General features: G+C 38.3%; 1 protein-coding gene across 2 annotated transcripts in view; it reads right to left on the reverse strand.

Moving 5' to 3' along the window:
- Window positions 1-566: 566 nt before the first annotated feature.
- The window catches only part of LOC141653693 (uncharacterized), a 52,352-nt gene continuing 31,094 nt past the window's right edge, over window positions 567-21,824 (reverse strand). For both annotated transcript variants that reach the window (XM_074461534.1, XM_074461533.1), the window contains exons 41-64: window positions 20,434-20,596; window positions 20,000-20,269; window positions 16,493-16,690; window positions 15,579-15,621; window positions 15,085-15,194; window positions 14,474-14,971; window positions 13,297-14,067; window positions 13,121-13,194; window positions 12,677-13,022; window positions 12,492-12,590; window positions 12,260-12,415; window positions 11,269-11,450; window positions 10,544-11,032; window positions 10,150-10,324; window positions 9,923-10,059; window positions 8,531-8,657; window positions 6,470-6,691; window positions 6,033-6,392; window positions 3,796-3,954; window positions 3,432-3,716; window positions 3,047-3,262; window positions 2,914-2,966; window positions 1,844-1,952; window positions 567-1,179 (exon numbers count right to left, since the gene is read on the reverse strand). In XM_074461534.1, the coding sequence (XP_074317635.1) occupies window positions 835-1,179; window positions 1,844-1,952; window positions 2,914-2,966; window positions 3,047-3,262; window positions 3,432-3,716; window positions 3,796-3,954; window positions 6,033-6,392; window positions 6,470-6,691; window positions 8,531-8,657; window positions 9,923-10,059; window positions 10,150-10,324; window positions 10,544-11,032; window positions 11,269-11,450; window positions 12,260-12,415; window positions 12,492-12,590; window positions 12,677-13,022; window positions 13,121-13,194; window positions 13,297-14,067; window positions 14,474-14,971; window positions 15,085-15,194; window positions 15,579-15,621; window positions 16,493-16,690; window positions 20,000-20,269; window positions 20,434-20,596 (5,587 nt within the window). In that variant the 3' untranslated portion in view covers window positions 567-834. The remainder of the gene's footprint in view (window positions 1,180-1,843; window positions 1,953-2,913; window positions 2,967-3,046; window positions 3,263-3,431; window positions 3,717-3,795; window positions 3,955-6,032; window positions 6,393-6,469; window positions 6,692-8,530; window positions 8,658-9,922; window positions 10,060-10,149; window positions 10,325-10,543; window positions 11,033-11,268; window positions 11,451-12,259; window positions 12,416-12,491; window positions 12,591-12,676; window positions 13,023-13,120; window positions 13,195-13,296; window positions 14,068-14,473; window positions 14,972-15,084; window positions 15,195-15,578; window positions 15,622-16,492; window positions 16,691-19,999; window positions 20,270-20,433; window positions 20,597-21,824) is intronic.

The following is a 21,824-nucleotide window of genomic DNA, read 5'->3' on the forward strand; positions in this document are numbered from 1 at the left end:
CAGAAATTTTATGGTATAGATAAATTTCACTTTAAAACAAAACTCGAAAAACTTTATTATATATTCGGATTCTTAAAAGATATCAACTTGACATGTTGGTTGTAGGATCTATTAATTGCCAACTAACATGTATCTCAAAAAAAAAAAACTTATTTTAGTTATTTATATATTAATTTGAAGTGTCCCCAACCATGAAATTGTTGTCCGCTCAAGCACATCGTTTTACAAGTTAAATCAATGCCGCGAAATCAATCTGCTTGAATTGAGACAATGGTAAACAAAAGTTGAAACATTCACTTCATCGAACAAAGGTTGCACTTGCCATTTCATACTGAAATTAAACTTTAGCAGAGAAAATTCCGAACAGAAAAGGACTAACATTAATAAATGTACGAGGAAAACAACTAAGAACCAAGGTGACGGAACCAATTTATTTACTTTCCCTTGTCTGAGACACAAGCCTCTCGAAGGGTAGCTGTAATGGTACTGTTTTCTGTCAGCTCATTCGCTTGTGGCCTGAATAACTTTGAAAAACAGGATCAAAACGAAATATAAAGTGAAAACCATGCACCAAAATGTGTCAGTCGGATAAATCAAGCAAACCTTTATTAGTTTTGGGCAACAATGTCTGCTGTGACATATGTGGCCGTTTACAGCAGCGAAGTTCCAACAATATCTTCCATGTTTCACTCTGATGGTATTAATATGAAGCTTACCAAAACTCAACGAGGACAATTTACAGAGAGAAGTCTGCTCAAATGTATGTACATTTCGCAACATATATAATGGCACGGAAAGGAAAAGAGCAGATGAACAAGTACTTGTAGAGCATTATTAGCGAGAATCTGATGGAGAAGAAGAATCCATGCTCTCGCGCACCTTTTTCGGCTTCCATCCAGTCTCTTCAAGGGGCTGTCTTAAAGCTACAAAATGAAGAGCATCGCTTTGCACTTGATAGATATGACATGACCATGGATACGAATCTAGTGTTGACCATATTTTTTGTCCCTCAAATTCCGTCTCCTCGGCCACCGATTCTGCTACACAGTGGCTTACGCTGCCTTCTGGCTCATCGAAGCCTGCCACTGCTACACATCCCAATGGCACAAATCCCTCAGGAGCACGTGGTAGCCATATTGACACCGGAGTGACATAATCATCTGCACAATTTCTCCAAACCTGTACCAGCCCCAAAATAAGCAAATATTACGCCAAAAGTGAAAAAAATAAATCTAAAACAGAGACTTTATAGATGAATTCAAAGTGTGCGAGGTTTGGTGAAGATACAAATTATAAGGTCTGGTGGAGTAGCAGATAAAGCCTCCAAAGTCTCGGGTATGGGAGCGAATATAAGTGTCGAACCTGTCATGGCAGAATTTCCAAGACGAGACGATTGTCCGAAGAGAGGATATGAACACATCATGTATTTGGAAATTATTTTAACGGTAAGTTTGACATATTTAAGGCTGAAAAAGAGGAAAAAAAAAAACTATTACTCTGTTATGTGAGCCTTATTTCTATCTATGTTGGTGCAACCGTCAACGGTTTCAAACGATGATACATGTCAGTAGACCCCAAATCATTTGGGATTAAGGCACTGTTGCTGTCGCGAGAAGTGTCAGATTGGAAAGGGTCGGATACGGACTCCATAACCATATCCGTGAATGTCCTCTGGACAAGTGTACAACACCAGAAATGAAGAATCGGAATAACATAGGCGACAATCGTTCAAGGTGAACATGTCAAAATTGTCCCAGGTTAAAGGGGTTACCATAAAGTTTTCTACTTGACACGGTGTAGGCGTTCATGGGTTGTTTAACTAGAAAATTGGATAAGCGCTTACCAGATCAAATCCCACTGGAAGTGAAAACTTTTCCTCGTTGAATTGATAGACAGCGGCAACATTTGGAGGGTGGGCACCAACACGTGCGATATCACCAACAGACACATACCTACAAAACAAACATAACTTCAAATCAAAGCCAATCTAACTAAATGAGATAACATAAGAAGGTCCATGGAATAGAAACAAGAAGCTAAAGTTTCAGGCTGGGCTTTTACTAAAGCATAAGAAATCAAGCATCAATAAGCATATGTAATTTGTTTTATATATTCTTGCATACCCCAAACCCAGCAGTGCACACTTGTACATGGTATGATGCTTGGACATTTTATTTGACTCTTAACAAACGAATTTTTTCATAAAATAGAAAACTTACAGTTAGGCATGCACATGGTTGGATATTCAAACTGACTATGAGTAACATTGAACAAAATTACTGTCTGAAAAAACTTAGTTGTAAAATAATACATAGACAACAGCCAATAGTTAGAAAACAGAGGGGATCACTGGTTCGGTATTCCTTAAATTATCCACAATCTGGCTTGAAGAAGCAATTAGAAAACGCACAGCAATTATTAATTGTGATATGTTTCTTGATGACATATACAGCCTCTTTGACTCTTTCTAATTGTATTTATATGCTCGCATGCATCTGAAGTTCCTGCCACGGCCTCAATGAAAGCCACAATAAAAGCATTACGGAGAATTCATATACATACATATACTTTGTCAGATACCGTTAACTGTTTGCCTACCCTCCTCTCAAAGTGAGCAGTTTTTTAAAGGAACATATATATCTCGCCTGAGGGTGCAAAATGGATGAAAGTCGGAGTCAGATGGCTTTGCAGGCTATCAACAATGACCTTAAAAGGCCATAGTATCTGAGTATCACTCAAGAATCAAATTCAAAGGTCTTAGCAAAACTGGGCCTAGACCAATCAATAATGTTCAGCTGTTGAATACTTGAAATCTTGAACTAAAGTTCACGACTACCATCAAAGAAGTAATTGACTTGAACATCAAGCCAAAACTAGAGAGAGAGAGAGAGAGAGAGAGAGAGAGAGAGTTACCCAGGTGGACAAACTGGTCTCCAGATGCTACATATACCCTCATCTTCTGAAGCCTGATTAAAAAAATTGTTTTTGAGACAACAGACCCGCTCCGGAAGGAAAAATGAGAGGAACTCTATACCAGTATATTTACCTTTTTTTTACACAATGTACACCTGCTTCTAGATTCTAGCTCACTGCTCCAAATCTTGGTAAAATTGATTATGTGCCCGACAAACCTCCTTTCATCTGATGAGGAACTAGATGAAGATATTTTTCTTGACATGACGAGTGCTTTATTTTGAGCTTGCATCTCTCTCCTATCGGCTTCACTCCAAGAGAAATGCACATGTCTCTGGCTTGAAGGTACCTGAGTAACACCACCTTATTAGGACCAAGTGTGTGACAGGATAACAACCAATAAAAAAAAAAAAAATCCCAACATGATTTAGGGTTTGCTAATAAGAATCATCCTTTAAAACCATCAATGACCGGAAGACAAAATGGCAACCACTAATGACCCATCTATTATCTCCCACCTTTAAAGTAAAACTTTTCATATCAAATTGGTAGGCTCTCCACATCCTCCGCACTGCTGAACAGATTATGACCGCTTGCGGTTCTCCAGATTCAGAATCTTCCTCTGGCTTGCACTTAATAACCCGAACGAAAGGCTCAGGTCTTTCGAAACTTTTAAGATGAAGAATCAAATGTGAAGGTTGAGGTCTTCCAGCTTTTGCCAACTCTAACGCGAGCAACTCTTCCCAGGAGATATCCCACATAATCTTGCTTGGCTTTTTGTCCAAATCATCTGTAGCTTTGAACTATACCCAAACAAGCAATACACCAATAAGAAATTAATTATGAATAGAGAACAAGGAGAGACTTTTTTCCATGATTAACCTGAAGCAGCATAACCCTTTTGTTGGTGATCATGACAATTCTTTGTTGAGGCAACATGAAATGATCTTCATAATAGTCAGACCAAGCAAACTTGGAGGGTTCCTTGAAAATTTTAGTGCATCCCAAATGATGACTTGCTTCTGCAAGCCAAAGTATCATCTGAAGCAAAACAGAAAAGGAAGCTCACGGAATTGCTTATTACACACCAAATATAAATAATATAAAATTATAAACAAAAGATAGGCTTGTTTGAAGCGAAGACGCAATTAATGGAATCCATTGAATATAAGATAAACACCACGGCGACGACCACAACAACAACAACAACAACAAAGCCTTAATCCCAAAATGATTTGGAACACACCTCATAATGCGAAAATTATAGAAAAAGGAAAGTGGAGCAAATGGGGAGTGAAACATAATACAAAAGTCAAGTTAAACTTATAGGTTTGAAAATCGAAGCTCAACTTTCTTTTATAAAAACTTAGAATTTAAATCTAAAATACAAAATAAAACAATGTTTTGAAAATCGAAAAAAAAAATAGGTACTTGCTAAATCCAGCACACAAATTTACTATATCCAACACAAATTTACTTTCCATTACATTTTCGTTCTCCCTTTTTGTTTTTCATCTTCCCTTTTTATTCGCATTTTGAGGCGTGCGTTCACCCATGGACAGTTCGAAAGGATGATTCATGTCAGCCGACCCCAAATCATTTTGGGATTAAGGCTCTGATGTTGTTGTTGTTGTTGTTGTATTCCGAATTTACCCCTCATTTCTTACGTACAAAAGAGGGAGACAAATCAAAAAACCAAAAACTAAGAAATCCAAATTAAGTACTCCGATAGACCACAAGCACACCACGGGATACCACTGACTAATGACAGGGGGAGGGGAAAGGGACGTATGGCATCGGAAGTTGACGGACAAATCAAAAAAACTAAAAATAAGAAATCAATTAACTACCCTGTGATGGACCACCCTGACCGATGGAGATAGAAGAAGGGGACGTCGGCGGCGGAGGGATGATGACGACAGAAGTCGACCGCCGTTCGTGGGTGTTTTGAGGAAGGGAGAAGGGGATTGGATTGTGCAAGGGATTGGGTCAGGTACGGTCGCTGGTGATGGAGGTTGACAACGCGGTAGTGTTTGGTCGACGATGCAAGGTGGTCGTTGTCGTCAATGATAGAGGTAAAGTGTGTGGGAAGTAGTAAGTAAAATTGTGTGCGGGATTTAGCAAATACGAAAAAATAATTTTACGGAAAACCTTAAAAGCATACCAAGTATTATTATATAAGAAATTTTCAGGTAAATAGTTTAATAAATCTGAAAAGAAAACAAATAATTTTAAAAAAAATTAAAATAAAAACACTATATTTTAAACAAGAGCAGGTACTAAAAATCCACATGTATCATTTTCCTCCATTGTGCCCTCTCCGTCACCGTACCCTTTCAATCCCAAGAAATCTCGTTCATGTTCTATCACACTTAAGTCTCAACCAAGTCTGTTTTGGTCTCCCTCTACCCTAGCAACCTTTTCTCTTCCCTAGGTCTCGAGCCTAATTGGTGCGTCCATAGGTCTCCTTCTCACATGGCCAAACCATCTTAGTCGCATCTTGTCCTCTATTGGCGCCACTTTCACCTTTTCCCTAATCACCTCATTTCTTACCCGATCTTTCCTTGTATGGCCACAACTTCCACCTCATCATCCGCATCTCCGCCACACTCATCTTTTGAATGTGACAATGTTTCATGGCCCAACACAAATACATAAAGTAAAATTAATCAACTACACAACTGCACCCGATATTTTCCGAAATATATAGGGTTGTCAAAAGTAGCTGATATGTGGACAATGAGGCAGACATTTGATCTCAACAGCAAATATTTGACAGAAACTTGACTAATAAAGCGGATGCTATTACGATACGGCTTATAAGATCGATATAAAAACAAGCCACAATAAAACGTGATAATAAAGAGTGACATTGGACACGCCACAGCATTATAGACTTGTAGTCTGTAACCGTGATTCACGACCATTACCGTGATTGCATATGGCCGATACCGTGATTTAATACAATGCTAATGCCTAATCACACCATTTCACATCCGCTGTAGCATACCCAACTTGTTCAGCATACTTTTATGAACCGAAAGTTATCTCAAAAGCACGCCTAAATTTGGAAGCATCGTACAGCCAATAGACGTGAAATTTTGCGACAAGAAAAATACCTGTCCAACCGCTTGTCTCTCATCATATTCTTTAAGAACACCATCTGAATGTATAGCCCGAGGATTCCTAATTCTTTGGAGGGCAGTTCTGTTGTTTAAAACTTCAAAGCATCTGGCACAACTTGCACCAATTCCGTCAACGGTCAATGAGAGAAAATCTAATGCTCCACTCACGGGTTGAACAATGAATCCCACAAAAGCTCTTCCAAGCCCATGAGCAAGCCCCAATACACCATTCTGTCTAGCACTCTCAACAGGCTTCCTGACAACTCCGGACACACCAAAGGCAAAACCCTGTGCAAGAGCTTCTGTTCCTTGGATAAGTCCATCGCCCACGTTTGTAATTCTTCTCGACCATACCTGAGATAGTATTCCAATTAAGTTCATGGTATTCATATGAAAGCCATAGATCGGAAAAGCAGATGTTAATAGAGGACCTGCTTTGAACGCAGTTTCAAAAATTGTCCATCTGTTGACAGTTCTGCGAAACCTTTGCTAAGTGAAGCTAGAGTGGATCTCGTCATGCCCAGAACATCAACCGAGAGAATCAGATGCAAGGGATTGTGTATTAAGTCCCTCCAAATCCGATTGGTAATGGCAGGAATCACAGAGCTTTTGCGCATGAATCTATCTCTGTGCATAACTTTCCGTAAGTGGATCTGCAAAAGACAAGTGTAAGACAGTCACTGCCACAATTCACGAAGTCAATCAGTTAGTGTTAGAATGTGAATAAAATTTTAGAAGTGTCAAGCATCAATAGACATCTACATACAAAATCTGGAGAATTTGTCAGTAGCCATTAAAAAACAATCATTATTTGATATAGGTTCCAGAAGCGTTCAAATTACGACTGAATCACTATCATATATCTAGCACCATAGATATTTACAAGGGTAAGACAGCATCTTGGCAACTTGACCAAATCAGTACTTCTATAGTAGTACAGATCAAACATGTATAAAAATTCCATAATGACAGCACCAAATAGTAAATAAAGTGGCATCTGTCATGAGGTTTCGCAATGCTGGAAGCTTAAGCCAGCCATCTTTGTTGCATCCATTTTCTCTAACAGATTGTTACTTTTATTTAATCGAAAAAAGAAATAAGGTTGTACACGACCACATTAAAAGAAAATTACCACAGGAAAATAATAAAATTACTGATAAGTTATATGGCAACTCGGATAACTTCTACAGACTCTGTTCGCTCTAGGAATAAGATTCACAGGCAGTACAGAAAGATTGCCTATTATTCGCGAAGCTACCTATTCCATTTGAAAAAAAAAATTTTTGGAAAAATTGACAGGAATAATCCCACCTTTAAGTCATCTTCCAAGAATAATCCCACCTTTCAATAATCCAAACATAATCCCGTCTTTGAACCCCATCTTCTTTAAACAATCCCTCCATAAAAATGACTTGTAAGTACGTAATGTGTCTTTAAATTGTTGTTTTAATTACTTTACTTCATTACTAACCATTTCTCTGTTTCTTAAATCTTTTAAAATAGAACATGATAAACAAATACTCCAAGCTAAGGGAGAATATACGTATTTTAACATGTTCATTTGTCTTGCGTACTAATGCAAGTAATCTATGAACAATGTATATATTGTAGTGATAATAAAATCTAAACATCTAAACATCCAAGGGAGAGTTGTTTTTAATTGAAAGAGACAGAGATGAAGTGGAACTTCAATTGTAGCGTGCACAGGACCTTGGTAACAATGGAAAAATATGATGAAATCAAACTTGTTATTCTTGATTGTGATTTTTGATTGAAACTTTTTGATTAGGGGCTTGTGGCTTACGAAATGGGTGTATTGTTTTTTGATCGCTTGATTTTTCTGGAAGTTTGTGTGAGTTTGGATGTTAATATGTCAAGTTTTTTAGGGACAAAGAGAGGGGGGATCAGTGATCAGAGATGAAATAAAATAAAATAAAAAATTTAGAAAGGATAATGGAGTAAGTAAGAGACTTGTAACCTTTTAATCAGATAATAGGTAAAAGAGCTTGTTTAAAGAAGACGGGGTTAATAGATGGGATTGTTTTTGGAATTTGGATTATTGAAAGGTGGGATCATTCTTGGAAGATGGCTTAAAGGTCGGGCTATTCCCATCAATTTCTCGATTTTGTTTTTATTTTTTTTCATATAAGATATACTGTGATATTAATAAAGGGACGTCAAGGGGATGACGCCCATCTACAAATACACACCCTAAATGTGACCCCCATATTCAAACACAGAGAGATAGTTATACACTTATACTCTCAAACTATACAATAGACACGAATTCTTGGGAGAGTAATAGATTATCAAGGTATGGAGGATAATTCAATAGAGGATTACTATTACAAACTGAAAAGACAATAGCATGCCCACAGATAATCCTTTAACAGTGAGAAAATGCATCTACTCTTTGTTCTAGTTGAAAAACAAGGTAATGGACAAACATTATGAAGTAAAATTATGACAGAAAACTTGGGTAGAACACGCACCTGAATTTTAAAAGCACTTCCAAAAGCTGACAATATGGGGCTCCAGACACCCAATACTCCATGGGGTCTCTGAGCTGGAGCTGTTTCAAGTGCGACTTTCAATCTTATCTCTGAAACATCTATAAGGCTGCAATCGAAGGATAATATGTAAATCTCATAAGTAGATGATCTCATCGACTCGCAAAAAGATGCATAGGAGGATACATTAGAAAACCGAATGAGCACAAAATTAGCAAATACAATGAATAAAAAGCAATCAGCACATGAGCCCAACTGTTGTTCAATCTGACTTTTCCCCCTCTATTCACTCCTGCTGACCGTCTCAGAATGAATTTCCCATTGGTTTTAGGCACTAATATTAGGAGTTTTAGGACAACCAGACAAAAAACAGTGATACATTACAAAATATATCAACAAAAAGCTAATCAACACCACCTCTAACCAAGGTACAAAAATGCTCACATATCATTAGATAGATTTGACATAATCTATAGTACTGCCACCCTCTACTTCAAAAAAAGATTCATAAAGCTTCTAATTGTAAAGCCATAAGAGAGATAACATAGATGATGAATTTTAAATAAACAAGGAAACATATCTTAAGAAAAATTAAGAACCAACAAATTTGGTAACTGATTTTTAAAATGCAGCCGCGACTAGGACCCATTACGTTATATCCACGACACCCTAGACAACAACTTCACGATTGTCATTGACTGATATTGCATTTTCGTACAATGCTTTCAGTGCCACTACCATCACCTTCACTTCCTTTCTCTCTTCCACAACCCACATCATCGTCGTCACCTCCATCAACGACGACGACAACCCCCCTTCCTCCCAACTCTTTTGATAATCAACGAATCAGGTGAAGTACTTTGGTGTCGGCAACAAACTATGTCGTCGGAGAGAGAGAGGTGCTGAGGCTTTGGGAAAGAGGTAGGCTACGGAGCCAGGGCAGAATAGTCATTGCTAGGAGGGATTTCAGCAGCGGGACAGCAGGAGGGGTTGGGGTTACCAAAAAGGTGGTTTAGCCATTACGCCGGAAAGGTTAGTGAGCAGTAGGCCCACTTATGGGAGGTTGAGTCAGTTCTAATACAAAAACATTACCCCAGTGCCTCAATGGTCCCACAGATTGAGTCAGTTCCTAGTAATAGCACAAGTTTTAAATAAATAAGTTCATTAGGAATCTTTGGTAATTTTACACCATTAAAATTTATGAAAATGGAATGGATCAGTGGAACAACCCAATGTCATAAGTGGGGGATCATTGTGAGACAACACAATTGAAGTAAAAAATTAAGAAATGACACTCACTTCTGTCTAATACTGGCAAGTGGCAACCACTAATCTCCTAAATGTAGAAATAATGCTCAGTGAAGATATTCTTACTCTATACGTATCTCTGGATCAACTTGCGTAATGTTTGTGTTCTGAGGAAGGCGATCCAGCTGAAGGTTATTATAGAGATCCATTACAGCCCAAACAATTGGCTCATGGATATTAATTCTCCAGCACTTGTCCGTTACCTGTCATGTCAGCATTATGGTCATATGTGTGAGGTTTTATATTATCCACAGGAAACATAAAATTCAGTTCAAGCAGTGTTTCAACATTACCCTGATATACACATATGGATAGACTTGTATGCCATCAGTGCTCTCATTTCGAATAGTCAGCGTCATTTTAAATACCGGCACTTGTATATTACTTTGTTCAGGCGCTAATAGGACAGGCATCACTGTGAGAGGAAGCTGGTTATCAATCTGCAGATGGCCCAATATGAGCTTAAACCTGATTGGATGATGGTAAATAGTCAGTTTATCAACGAGCTTCCGCATAAGCAATCCGCAATTTCTTGAATGAATGTAATTAGTAGCAGCTTCTTATGAAGTTAAATATTCTCATCATATTTGTTGAGTGTGGATTAAAATAACGAGTTACGAGTAAATTAAACTGAATTATGAGTACATTGACATAAAGCAGAACAAGAATATGCATAGACAGCCACACCTGCTTGTAGTTCCACCATCATAGCCAGAAGAATATGCTATATATACTCTCTCCAAGTATAAAAATGAAATCTCTCGAGGTCTATGGTCAACAACAGAAAGACCAAGCACACCAAATTCAACAGTAAGTTCAAATGGAGAAACGGGGTTATGTACTTCTCTCTGCAGCTGAAAACTTCCCAGGTTTCCTTGTGAACTTAACCTAAGCAGATGTGCATCAATGAAGCGAGCAACCTTGACAGTACCTGCATCTATCAATTGAAACTGCACTCCTGCCACCTCTTGTATCAAACATGTACTGTTATCCAATTCGAGCTTTGCAGTGCCCACAATACTGCCATTAGTTACACAAACTTCCAAGCTTTTCTGACCATACGGGTCATCCCAGGAAAAGTTGGCAGTTGAAAGAGGTGTCAAACAGACTGAATATTCATCAGCAAACCCGCATTGACGAATGCTGATGGTCTTGCTGCTAGTCCTATTCTCGATCCTGTTTAATCAGGTTCTTAAGTCAATGTAAGAGGGGAAAAAGGGAAAAACAACTGGAGAATAATTTAAGTGGACAACAAATTTCACAGAAGTGAAATGCTTGCAAGAACTTGATAGTGTAGGACACCAATAACTGCAAGCCCATTCACATCTACTCGCAAAGATCTATACGAAGCACATGAACATTTAACCGGCTTTTCTTTTATACGCATATGCATTCAAATTCCAGGAAATCACCTCATGGAACCCTTTGTTGAGCCAAGGCGGAAAACAACAATGAAACGTGATCCTTCTTCATAGCCACGAACTTCTGTCCGTAGGAATACCCGTTCACCATTTTCCTTTCGCAAGACCAGTGAATAAGTATCTTCTTTCAAAATCTCAACAGGAACCGACCATTTTGTACCCTCTAAGCAAATCTACAGTGCTCAGAGAATTATCAAATATTAATGTTGCTGTCTAACATACAATACAAAATTCATAACTTCATTAAAAGAATGACAGAACATCAACCATAAAATTCATTGTGTTTTCAACAAACCCACAAAGAAAAAAGGTCATGCACATCATACATCCCCTTTGAATGCCCTAGACAGGAGTTTTAGAGCTCTGGGGTAATAAAGATGATGTAAAAAAAACACTCTACATCCACCATTTACCCATTCATTCACATGATTGTGGTGTTTTTCTCACAAAGAGGCAGTGCTAACACACAACCTTAATGTATGTATAATTATATTCAAAAGATACGTATATAAGAGGTGTGTGCTTCATTCGATGTGTGGGGATCCTAGGAAGTAGGAACATTGACAATGAGCTAACTAAGAAGACGAACTGGAACTCTTGTTAAGGTTGTCAGCCCAATCAACACAACACGATACAACACTTCAACTGATTTCAGGCCAAAACATGATATTTTTCACAAACTAAAGGTGTCTGGCTGTCGGACAAGTGATTCTTAATTACACATGTTGCTTGCATTGCAAAAAACGACAATGTCTTATCCGGGCTTCAAAATCCTAGATCCAAAAGGTCCAAGTAGTATACATGAAGGTCAGACTAAATCATGCCACAGGACAAGGAAGACCAAATAAAGAAGACCAAACTACGCTGCACGGCAGCACCCAATCTAAGCACAGAGAAACATTGATATACTCATGGTTTAAGGAGAAGGGTGAACTATATATAAAAGCAATATAAAGCAAACTGATCTGAAAGTCTCAAGTACCTGAAGTTTATTAGAATCATCAGTTTCCCGGTACAAGAAGCACACTCTTGAGTCTGACGCCCGAAGAACCTTAGGCTCATCTTGGCTGCTTAACTTAACGTATATATCTTGACCAGTTCTGTTTGTGAACGTCATGTATGGTCTTATGGAGATGACCTGACAAACAACAAAAAAACAAAAACTTGTCACATCTGTCAGTGCGACTTTCTCAATGTTTGCTTTGAAGAAATACCTTTGTTGGAATGGACTGATAGGGACACGGTTTTGAGGTGACAAAAAGTCTCATACAGTTTCCAGTGGGATCATAAGCAGACAAATTCACTGATCCATCCTGTACAGCAAATGGACGGTTCTAATTAGTAATTATGCTTCATGAGACTTGCAGCATATCACAATTTGGCAAAATGGCAATTTTACCATGTCACCTAGTGGAGACAGATCTGCAGTGGGCCCAAATGTATCTTCTCCAGAATTGACAGTAGACGCCTGTAGTCCCACTAATTTGAAGTTCAGAGATGAAGCAATAGTGCAGCCTTCATGAAATTCATCCTCAGAAATTTCCTCACTGATATCAGTATTTCTTTTTGTGGCCTTAAAATGTGAAGAAATATTCACTGCTTTTTTCTCAGCCTTATTGACAAGCCTAAATGTAAGAGGGGGGCACCGCGCAACAGTAAACCAATATGGAGCATAAATTCTAACAGTCTTGGGCATTGTTTGTTGATCTTTGTCATTATTCTGTTCCAGGACAATTTGGACAGTCCTGCAGCAGAAAACACATCAGAAAAATAAATGATACGGAAACGAATCTGAGGGAATATCTATTGACAAAAATGCAAGTAATCAACAACGTGAGTCGACCTTCCAGAAATTGAACTCCTTAGATTTAGTGTTCTGGATGAGAGCCCTCTAGGATGAGATATAGGCACAGCTTCCTATCAAACAAACAATATGACAGAGAACACTAGCATGAGCAGTTAGAAACCAGACTGAAAACATCCCAAGAAACAAAGAAGCAAGTACCTCCAGAATCTTACCTGCAATGGTAACCATCCTTTCTGTGGAAGTAGAGATAGGTATAAAGCCTTGGTAACATCAGCAGAATATACATTGACAGTCTTCCCAGAACTAAAGATCCCTCGAGAACAAGCAAGGAAGTGACCACTTGACTGCATTTCAAGGACTGAATACTCAACTCTTAATGGAAGATAGTTGGTAATGGATAATGGAGACTTGACCACAATACTCCAATCCTGGATGGGATCTGCACGGATATCCTTTGCAATCTCTGAAGCTTGGATACTCAAGTAGAACCAAACTCCATGAGACCCACCAGAAGAGGTTCCACAGATCTGTGCACAATGTAGAATTTTCTCAGACTCCTCCAGATTAGATACACAGATGTCAGAGTCTTCCTGGGGTTTTTCAGATCCCAATTCCACAGACCTATCCACGACTTTACTCCATGCATATTCATCCTGAGTTCCAAAATCTAAAGGCCGTAGTTGAAGAACAAAAGGTCCGGCTCGTGTCAAGCAAGAAAGAGGCAGAGGGGAACAGTCCCCAGGCTTCAATAGGCCAATAGACACGATTTGCTCCCCAGAACTCGAGACATGTCTCCTGGTTCGGATCCATTTGCGTTGCCTCACATAATTTACAAAATTCTCGGTGTCATAAGACTCGGGCCACTTCAGGCTTTCCTGATCTGGAGCATAGGCCCATCCACCAGCATTACCCACAACTGTCTCATCTATATGCCACTCGTCAGCCCATTCCCATGTAGATGTTGGCTCTAGTCCAGAAATTTCCTACATAGTAGATTAATCAGACGCTTCCCTTTCTTTCTCCTTTTCCCCGGGGGGAGGGGAGGTGGCGTTATAAGAATACAATAAAAATAAAAAAAATTTGTTTTTCTACCAATTCATTAATAGAATTTTATCCTATCAAAAAAAAAATCTTCATAAGATGACTTTGATTTTGTTTCACCTACTTCCATTACTGATTTCGTTGCATTGCTTATGATAGCGAATCTCAAATGTCTTTAGAAGTAAGAGTATATTGTTCTTATTATTGCATTGTTGCTTAAATCAAACCATATTTGCACGGTAGAATGCATTGCTCACAATCACAGTGCGAAGATAAGAAACAATAAATACATAGACATTTAGTTCACTACTCACAGTAGGTAACATACACAACAGTAATGCAACTCACCTTGCTATGAACTCCACCAGCTGATGGCTCATTGCTAGGCTTTCCCGAACAGGAAACCCAACCAACATCAGGCACGTATTTTTCAATTTCAAAAAATTCCACAGTTTCAATCATTTCAGGATCTAAAGTAGATTTCTCAGATGACAGGTCGTTTGACAACCTCTTTGATTCAGAAGGCACCTTGGCTCTAAGGCATACATCAAGTGTGAAATTGGTAGTATTACGCACGGAAACTAAAGACCTTATATTTACATATCTGTTGCCATCCTGGACAATAACTTCACTAGCAACAACATCATTGCCCAACCTCCAACAAGCAGCAGGAGCACCATAGTTTAACCTCACTACAGTCCAAGGACCTTCCCTAGTAGGACTAATCTGGATAAACCCATGTTTTTTACCACCAGTTGAGTGTTGCTTGCTGCTGTTAATTTCAAGCTTCGGTGATAAAAGAACAGAAAGCTTCAATCTTGCGCCTGGTCCTTCACGACTCTTTTCCTTTGAAAATATATGCAGAAAGTATTGACAAGGTTATGGTTCCACTACCTTGAGTAAACATCAGGATATAAATTTTGCTAAAAGTGAGGAAAATAAACCAAATTGAAAACCACCTTTAATTCAGGAGGGGATAAATTGATCCACTTCAGTCCATTTTGGGGATATGTGCTTTCTGAAACTGCTACTTCCTTCAAAGGGGCCGAGAAAAATCCAACAGGAACACCTGTCAGGACAAGCAAATAATAAATCTACAAGGCAAACTTGGGTAAGAATATTGTACGGCCTTGCAGTAGGACGTGCTGATGGTTTCAAGGCTTTGGGGTGAACTGCTACAGTTCTAAGTTAAACTCACCCCAAATATTGAAACGTTCACCTCATTGAGCACCACAAATATAAGCCATAACAGTCTTCACTGAAAGGGTTTCCTAAGTAGCCACAAGGACGTGCACAATAAACAATAAATGCGGAACTAAATCTTAATCAAACTCTTCCACCGACCAAAAACAAACTACAAAAATTAGTTAAGCATCATAATAGGAGAACACATTAAGGCATGAGTCATTGTCAAAAGAATTCTGGCACTCTGAAACTCTCAATAAATTCGTACCTTTTCCGATGTCCGTCACAATGAACTCAACCTTGTAGCTGTCCTGCTCAGATAATAAAAACTCTTTAAAACAACACACAAAGTAGATACTTCAAACAAAATATTCCATAGATATCAACCTTATATACTACAGAAGAATCCACACTAAACCAGCTCCAGAGAACTTGTTCACATAAAAGGAATTGGAGAGAGAGGATAGGGAGGATGAGAAATCGAGCCATCTTCCAAGTTAGGCTAAGGGATTGGGTGAAGAAAATGGGGGAGAAGTGGAGGGATTTATTTCCTTCCCCTTTAACATTTAACCAAATTTGAAGTGAGAATGCCCCTCCAATGGTATTAAATCTTGTTACTTGACTACAAACCACTAACCTTGGTCATAAAGCCACATATGTGTGTCAAACATATACACAGTAGTACACCAGCTAAATGGCTTAGTTTTCCAATAGCATAAACATACTCAAAAAGCACAACACGATGGACGCAGACACGCTAAACAGCAAGAACAACTTATCCAGAAATCCATCCCAACGCATCAAGTTTACCCCAGTCGCCACTACTGGCCAATGCATCTTTTAGAAAACCTGCACAGTTGCACCTATGGTGGGATAGAAAGAGACCGATTGCATTTAGCCTTATATAACCCAATACCCTATAGTTATCTCAGTGAGCATAACGAAGACTAAACATACAATCATTTGAAATTGAAAAGAAAAAAAAAATAGAAAATGAAGACACCTGCATCTCATGGTTTGCCAAAACAGTAACTCGTGAATGCAAGTGCACATTGACAGATATAACTAAGCACGAGAGAGGAGGGGGGAGGGGGATATCACAGCATCAGGAAACCGAAAGGAAAACAGATAGAAGTGACCAGAAGAAATAAATTATCTATAAAGGAACCATTTCTGACATACCGGGGTATCTATTTTAAAGAAGAAAACTTCACCCCATTTAACGAACTCCAACTCAGTAGAAGGAATGAGCTCAGAGCTTTGTCCGCAAGTTCGTGCACTTTGCTGGTTTAGGAACACTCCACTTGACAAAATAGGATCAGGACTCAGTCGTATTGCCACAGTATACTGACGAGAAGATAACCCTTCCACTCTTCGGAACTGCATCTCAAATGATAACATGGAATGAGACACACTGTCCTCAAATACCGAGAAACATTTGAACTCAGACATTAACATATACAGAAGCATGTCTGCCTAACATGTTGAATTTTTATCCTTAATAAATGTCTTGTACTTGAGAGTCATGGACATAAGCAGAGATGAAATAGAAAAGGAATGACTAGCATCTTATCTGTGTATCACTTTTTTAAAAATTTGCAGATTGGGAATATTTTCAAGAAACATCATCTGCTACAAAAACAGACTCCATTACGTGTATACAGATTTTCTGCTTTTTTTATAAGTAAACAGATATCCTGCTATTATGAATGACAGTAAGCATGCTTTGCCATATGTACAAGACATGAATTCTTTACTAAAAAACAGTCTTGGAAAGTAAAGTCTAACTCGAGACCAATACTTCAACGAAAACCACATCTTCTTGAGAGGTCAATTAAGCCACTTGGACCTAATGCAACTTGAATATCGCTCTTAAACATGACATAAGAGACAGATAAGATATTTCTTTTACTCTCTAGTGATTATAGTGGCAAGACTCGGGTGCCATCCAGCAACGTTGACTGCATATTTCCCTAGAAGCAAAAAAGGAAATGCTTCCATATTCTTCCTTTGACATCATCAAATTTGAAAATAGCAAGTTAAGGCAGTATCTTAACCAGCAAGCAGCAAAACATAACAATGCTTCCATATTCTTACCAAAACATTGGAGTTTTTTGCAAATACATGGGTTTTCTGTCAGGAAGTACCTAATATTTAACTGCGTCGGCGGACAAGTGCACTAACTATTTTTCTGCCCAAAGGTACCAAAAGTTCATATTTCGTTTGTCAACAAGCACAGACCGACGATTTCCGTCAAAAAAAAAGTCAATATTCCGGAAACATAAAATTGTTTTGCTTTAGAACTTCTAATTCCAATTAAAATCTTATAACAACAATTGTTAATCACTAACCTAACTCTCTCCTCGTCATCTTTTCTCCAACAACCTCCCTCCTCCCACAACCTCCATAACCACCATCCTTAATCACTCTTTTCCACCCACCAACACCATCCACCACTCCAATTGCCACCACAAAACTCGAAAATCTCTGTAAGATCTTCTTGCCATCCACCACTAACCATTGCAATTCATACTATACTTATTAATCTCTATCATTGTTCTGCAACATCTTCTTGCTACTCTTCTTCACTTTCTTAACTTCCACCTCTAATCATCTTCTCCATATTCTCTATTTTTATAACCGGGTATTTGCTTGATTGATTTTTCCTTCCCTTGTTGTATGCGTCTATGGTGGAAGAAATCTTGTGGCGTTTTTAGCATATTGAGGGTGAGAGGGTGGTGAAGGGAGGAAAAATAGAGAGGATGGAGTTGGAATATGAGATGGCTATGGTAGAAGAAGAGGCGATGAAAGATTAGATGGTTGAGGTCGGAAGGAAGGGAGGCGGTTAAAGTAGGTTAGGGGAGATGAATATGGAGGAGGAGGAGATGAGAGAGGAGATGATTGAGGTGGGAAGGAAGGGAAGTGATTAGGATTGGTTGGGAGAGGTAAGGAAGATGTTAGTTTAGTAAAAATTTAGGGATTAAGGAGCGAATAAGGTCTTAAACATGTTTTTCAGACTCTTTTTGACGATGGCATTTGGTACTTCTCGACAAGTCAATATAAAATACTCCCTCCTATTTCAAGTAAACCTCCTCATTCATTTGGGCACAAGGATTAAGGGAGTGAATATGGACCACACAAACACAATAACCCACATACAATTAAATTTGGACCAAACAAAACTTCCCAAAAAGGGAAATAGGGAAGATAACCCAAATTTAACGAAAAAGGAAATGGGGAGGTTTACTTTGAATAGGAAGGAGTAATTGATACCATTGGGGCAAAAAAAAAGTTAGGTGCCTTCGTGCCAATGAGGGTAAATGTTCAGTACTCATGAGGAAAAAAAACCTAAGTAAATAGAAAGTACTCCCTCCATTTCACTTTAAACTCTCAAAAGTACTTTCTGCACAAGAAATAAAAAATTTCATCAAACAATTGTAAAAGTATGCAAGTGGACATAAATTACAAAAGGCGTATGTTGCTTTGTTGTTAACTCCACCTACAAGTTGCTGTTTTAGGACAACTTGAAAGGCAAAGAGGAATTTTACTTTGAGTCCACAAGATAGAGGGAGTATTGATTAAAGGACACCAAGGGAGAAATGCCTTCAGCCCCATGGACAATAAAATACCAAAAGGGTGACACCAACAGGGCAACAACAACAACAACATCAACAACAGAGCCGTCGTCCTAGAATAATCTTAAGGTCGGTCGGCTAATATGAATTCGAAGCCCTTTATGAATGAGCCCAAAAAAAAATTATGGAAGAAAAGGAAGTTCCTAAACAACTTTGAAAACTGATTCCAAATTGAAATCAATGAATCCTAACATTTCAAATTCAAGAAATGAATTCATGAAAAGACAATCAGTTTCGAAGTTCCCAAACACAATCTAAAGGTAATTGAAACTTGTAAATGTTAGGTGAAATAAAAGAAAGTATAAAAGATGTGAAGAATCAAATTGAAGTGGTGAAAATATTTGAAAAATAAACAAAATAATACAAGTCAAATACTAAGGGTTTTTTCAAACAACAATAAAAATTAGAGCATAAATCCAAAAACTGAACAACTTTTACACCGCTTCTTTCCGTCCATATCACCCTCTCCAACGCCATATTTTTTGCACTCCCAAGATAATTCATATTGTTTTCAATCTTAATTTTAAAAGTCATGATCGGGTGAGGAGGGTTCAAGGCGAAAAAGCGCGAGGCTAAGGCGCGTGCCTTGGAGACATAAGGCGCGCAATTTTAGCAAACGGATTTGTACTTTGTAGATAGAGTTTAGTGCAATTTTTTTCTATTTTGGATTCTAAAGACTGTTAACAAGGAAAAGAGTAAATGATTTTCCTTCATTTTATCCTCAATAGGCACAACTCTTATTTTCTCCCTAACCACCTCGTTCCTCAGTCTATCCTTCCTTGTATCGCCACACATCCAGCATAGCATACGCATCTTCGCTAAATTCGTTTTTTTTGTGTGACAAGAAGCGGTTCCATATAAGAGCGTAGGCCTAATTGTTGTGTGATAAAATTTACCCCAAGAGGATGACTAATCAGAAGAAAAAACTATAAGAACAACATACCATCAGTGGAGAGCTATAATGGAACTTATATATGGACCACATATTATGACTTTGGAAAAGAGCATGCTACAAAATAATCGAAAAATCTGCTAAAGAGGATAAAGAAAAAACCTGCGCTTCCGCAATGATAAATGTCACCATTCGATGGCACGTTTGGCCTGCGACACCTTTCAAGTGAGAATCCAGCATGTTTTGGGACACAGGAACTTTGAGAGGCTTCACGTCTCCAGAGGACATCCTAAATATATTGGAGAGGCCCCTTAGTTCAGTGGTTCGAATAAAAATGTCTTGACCAAGCTTGTTCTGTGGGATAATATAATAGTCTCTTTTATGAAGGACGTTATCCACTATCCCGACATTAGAAGCAGGAGACACAATTTCCTGCCCAAAAAAGTTGATCAGCATGGAAGATTAGTCCATATTCCTGAATAACAGAAAATATCCTTAAAAATTATAAGAAAAGAAGGCCAGGTTGTTACACTCCAACCTGTAGTTGGCAACCTAACAGAAATTTGAAGAGCTTCAAGCTATTGAGAAAAACTTACTCTTCTAACATAAGATTCTTGGACTTCATTAAGACTATGCCAGCTAGCATAAGCCTGGAGGAGCATATTAGCATTAGAACTGGAAACATTCAAATTTAGATCTTTTGTTGTCGTGAGACGTAACTGAGAGGCAGAGCCAGGTGAATTTAAGTCATACTGGTACCTGCAAATTGTTTTCACGAGACTTTCATTTTGATAAGTAAATGATAAATAAGATATAACGAGACTTTCATATCAAAAATATGTATGAAAAGAACCACCAGCAGAGCATGAGCACCCTTATACATATTCCACACATGGAACAATCTAATGCCACGAGCTAAGAGAATTCTATAGTGTTTCAAGGTCAACTTCAGGAGAAGAGAAGCCAATAAAAATTTCAAAATGCAAAAATGGGTGGAGGATAGGAACTTCTCTTAACAAAAATGAAGGACATAATGCATTACTCAAGCTGCATATAACTGATAAACTACTAAATAACTGACAGTGATCCCCAACAAAAATAAAGATATTTAACGTCACATCTTCCATGACTACTTACAATAACATTACCCCAGTGCCTCAAGGGCTCTCGTAAATGGCGGGGTAGAGGGAGGTCAGATGTATGCAACCTTACGCCTGTGTAAGCAATGTAGAGAGGTTGGTCCAGTGACTCAAAAAGAAAATTGCGTCAAGAATTGCATTATGACTGTCTTCACAACAAAAAGAAGGGTTATTTCATGGGAATAATCCAAACTAAGGCTCTTCTTCTCGTATTAATCCAAACTAATGTTTAACCGAGAAAAATCCAAACTTTGACATCATTTAACTCCTACTAAACTAATGGAAGGGAAACTTGTACAACCGGTTTCCCTTTGACTATAAGACTAATTTAGCTGTGAAGTCCTTCCTTCATTTTTCTTCACAAACAAAAACAACACACAACATATTAATTTCCCCTTATTTAATCAAAAACACTAGATTAATTTCCCCCAAATTGATTTCCTCCTTCAACTGTGAAACGAATTGAACTCGTATCTTGACCCGAATTGAACTCGTATCCCCACGAACCCGGAGGCGAATGATTATTACCAATCAAGTTCCAAGTCCCCGAAATTGGTGCAGAAACAGAGGTAGCTGTTCAGAAACAGGGGAGCCGGAAGCGAATAAGAAAGAAGCGGGGATGGTACCAGTACCAGTGGTAGCAATAATGGCATTTTCTGATTTTTTGTAAAAGCCATTGAATAATTTGAATAGTTTCATCATCAGATTTGTGACCTAATTCTTTAGTTAATTCGAAAACTCTAGCTGCACAAAGTACCGGCATCCTAATTCTTCTACCTCTTCCATCAACTTTTTTGTGTCTGTCTTTGTTTGATTTTCTTTTTGGTAGGTTTGCTTTTTTTCATTTT

This window comes from Silene latifolia, chromosome 4 (assembly GCF_048544455.1).
Source record: "Silene latifolia isolate original U9 population chromosome 4, ASM4854445v1, whole genome shotgun sequence".
Lineage (NCBI taxonomy): Eukaryota > Viridiplantae > Streptophyta > Magnoliopsida > Caryophyllales > Caryophyllaceae > Silene > Silene latifolia.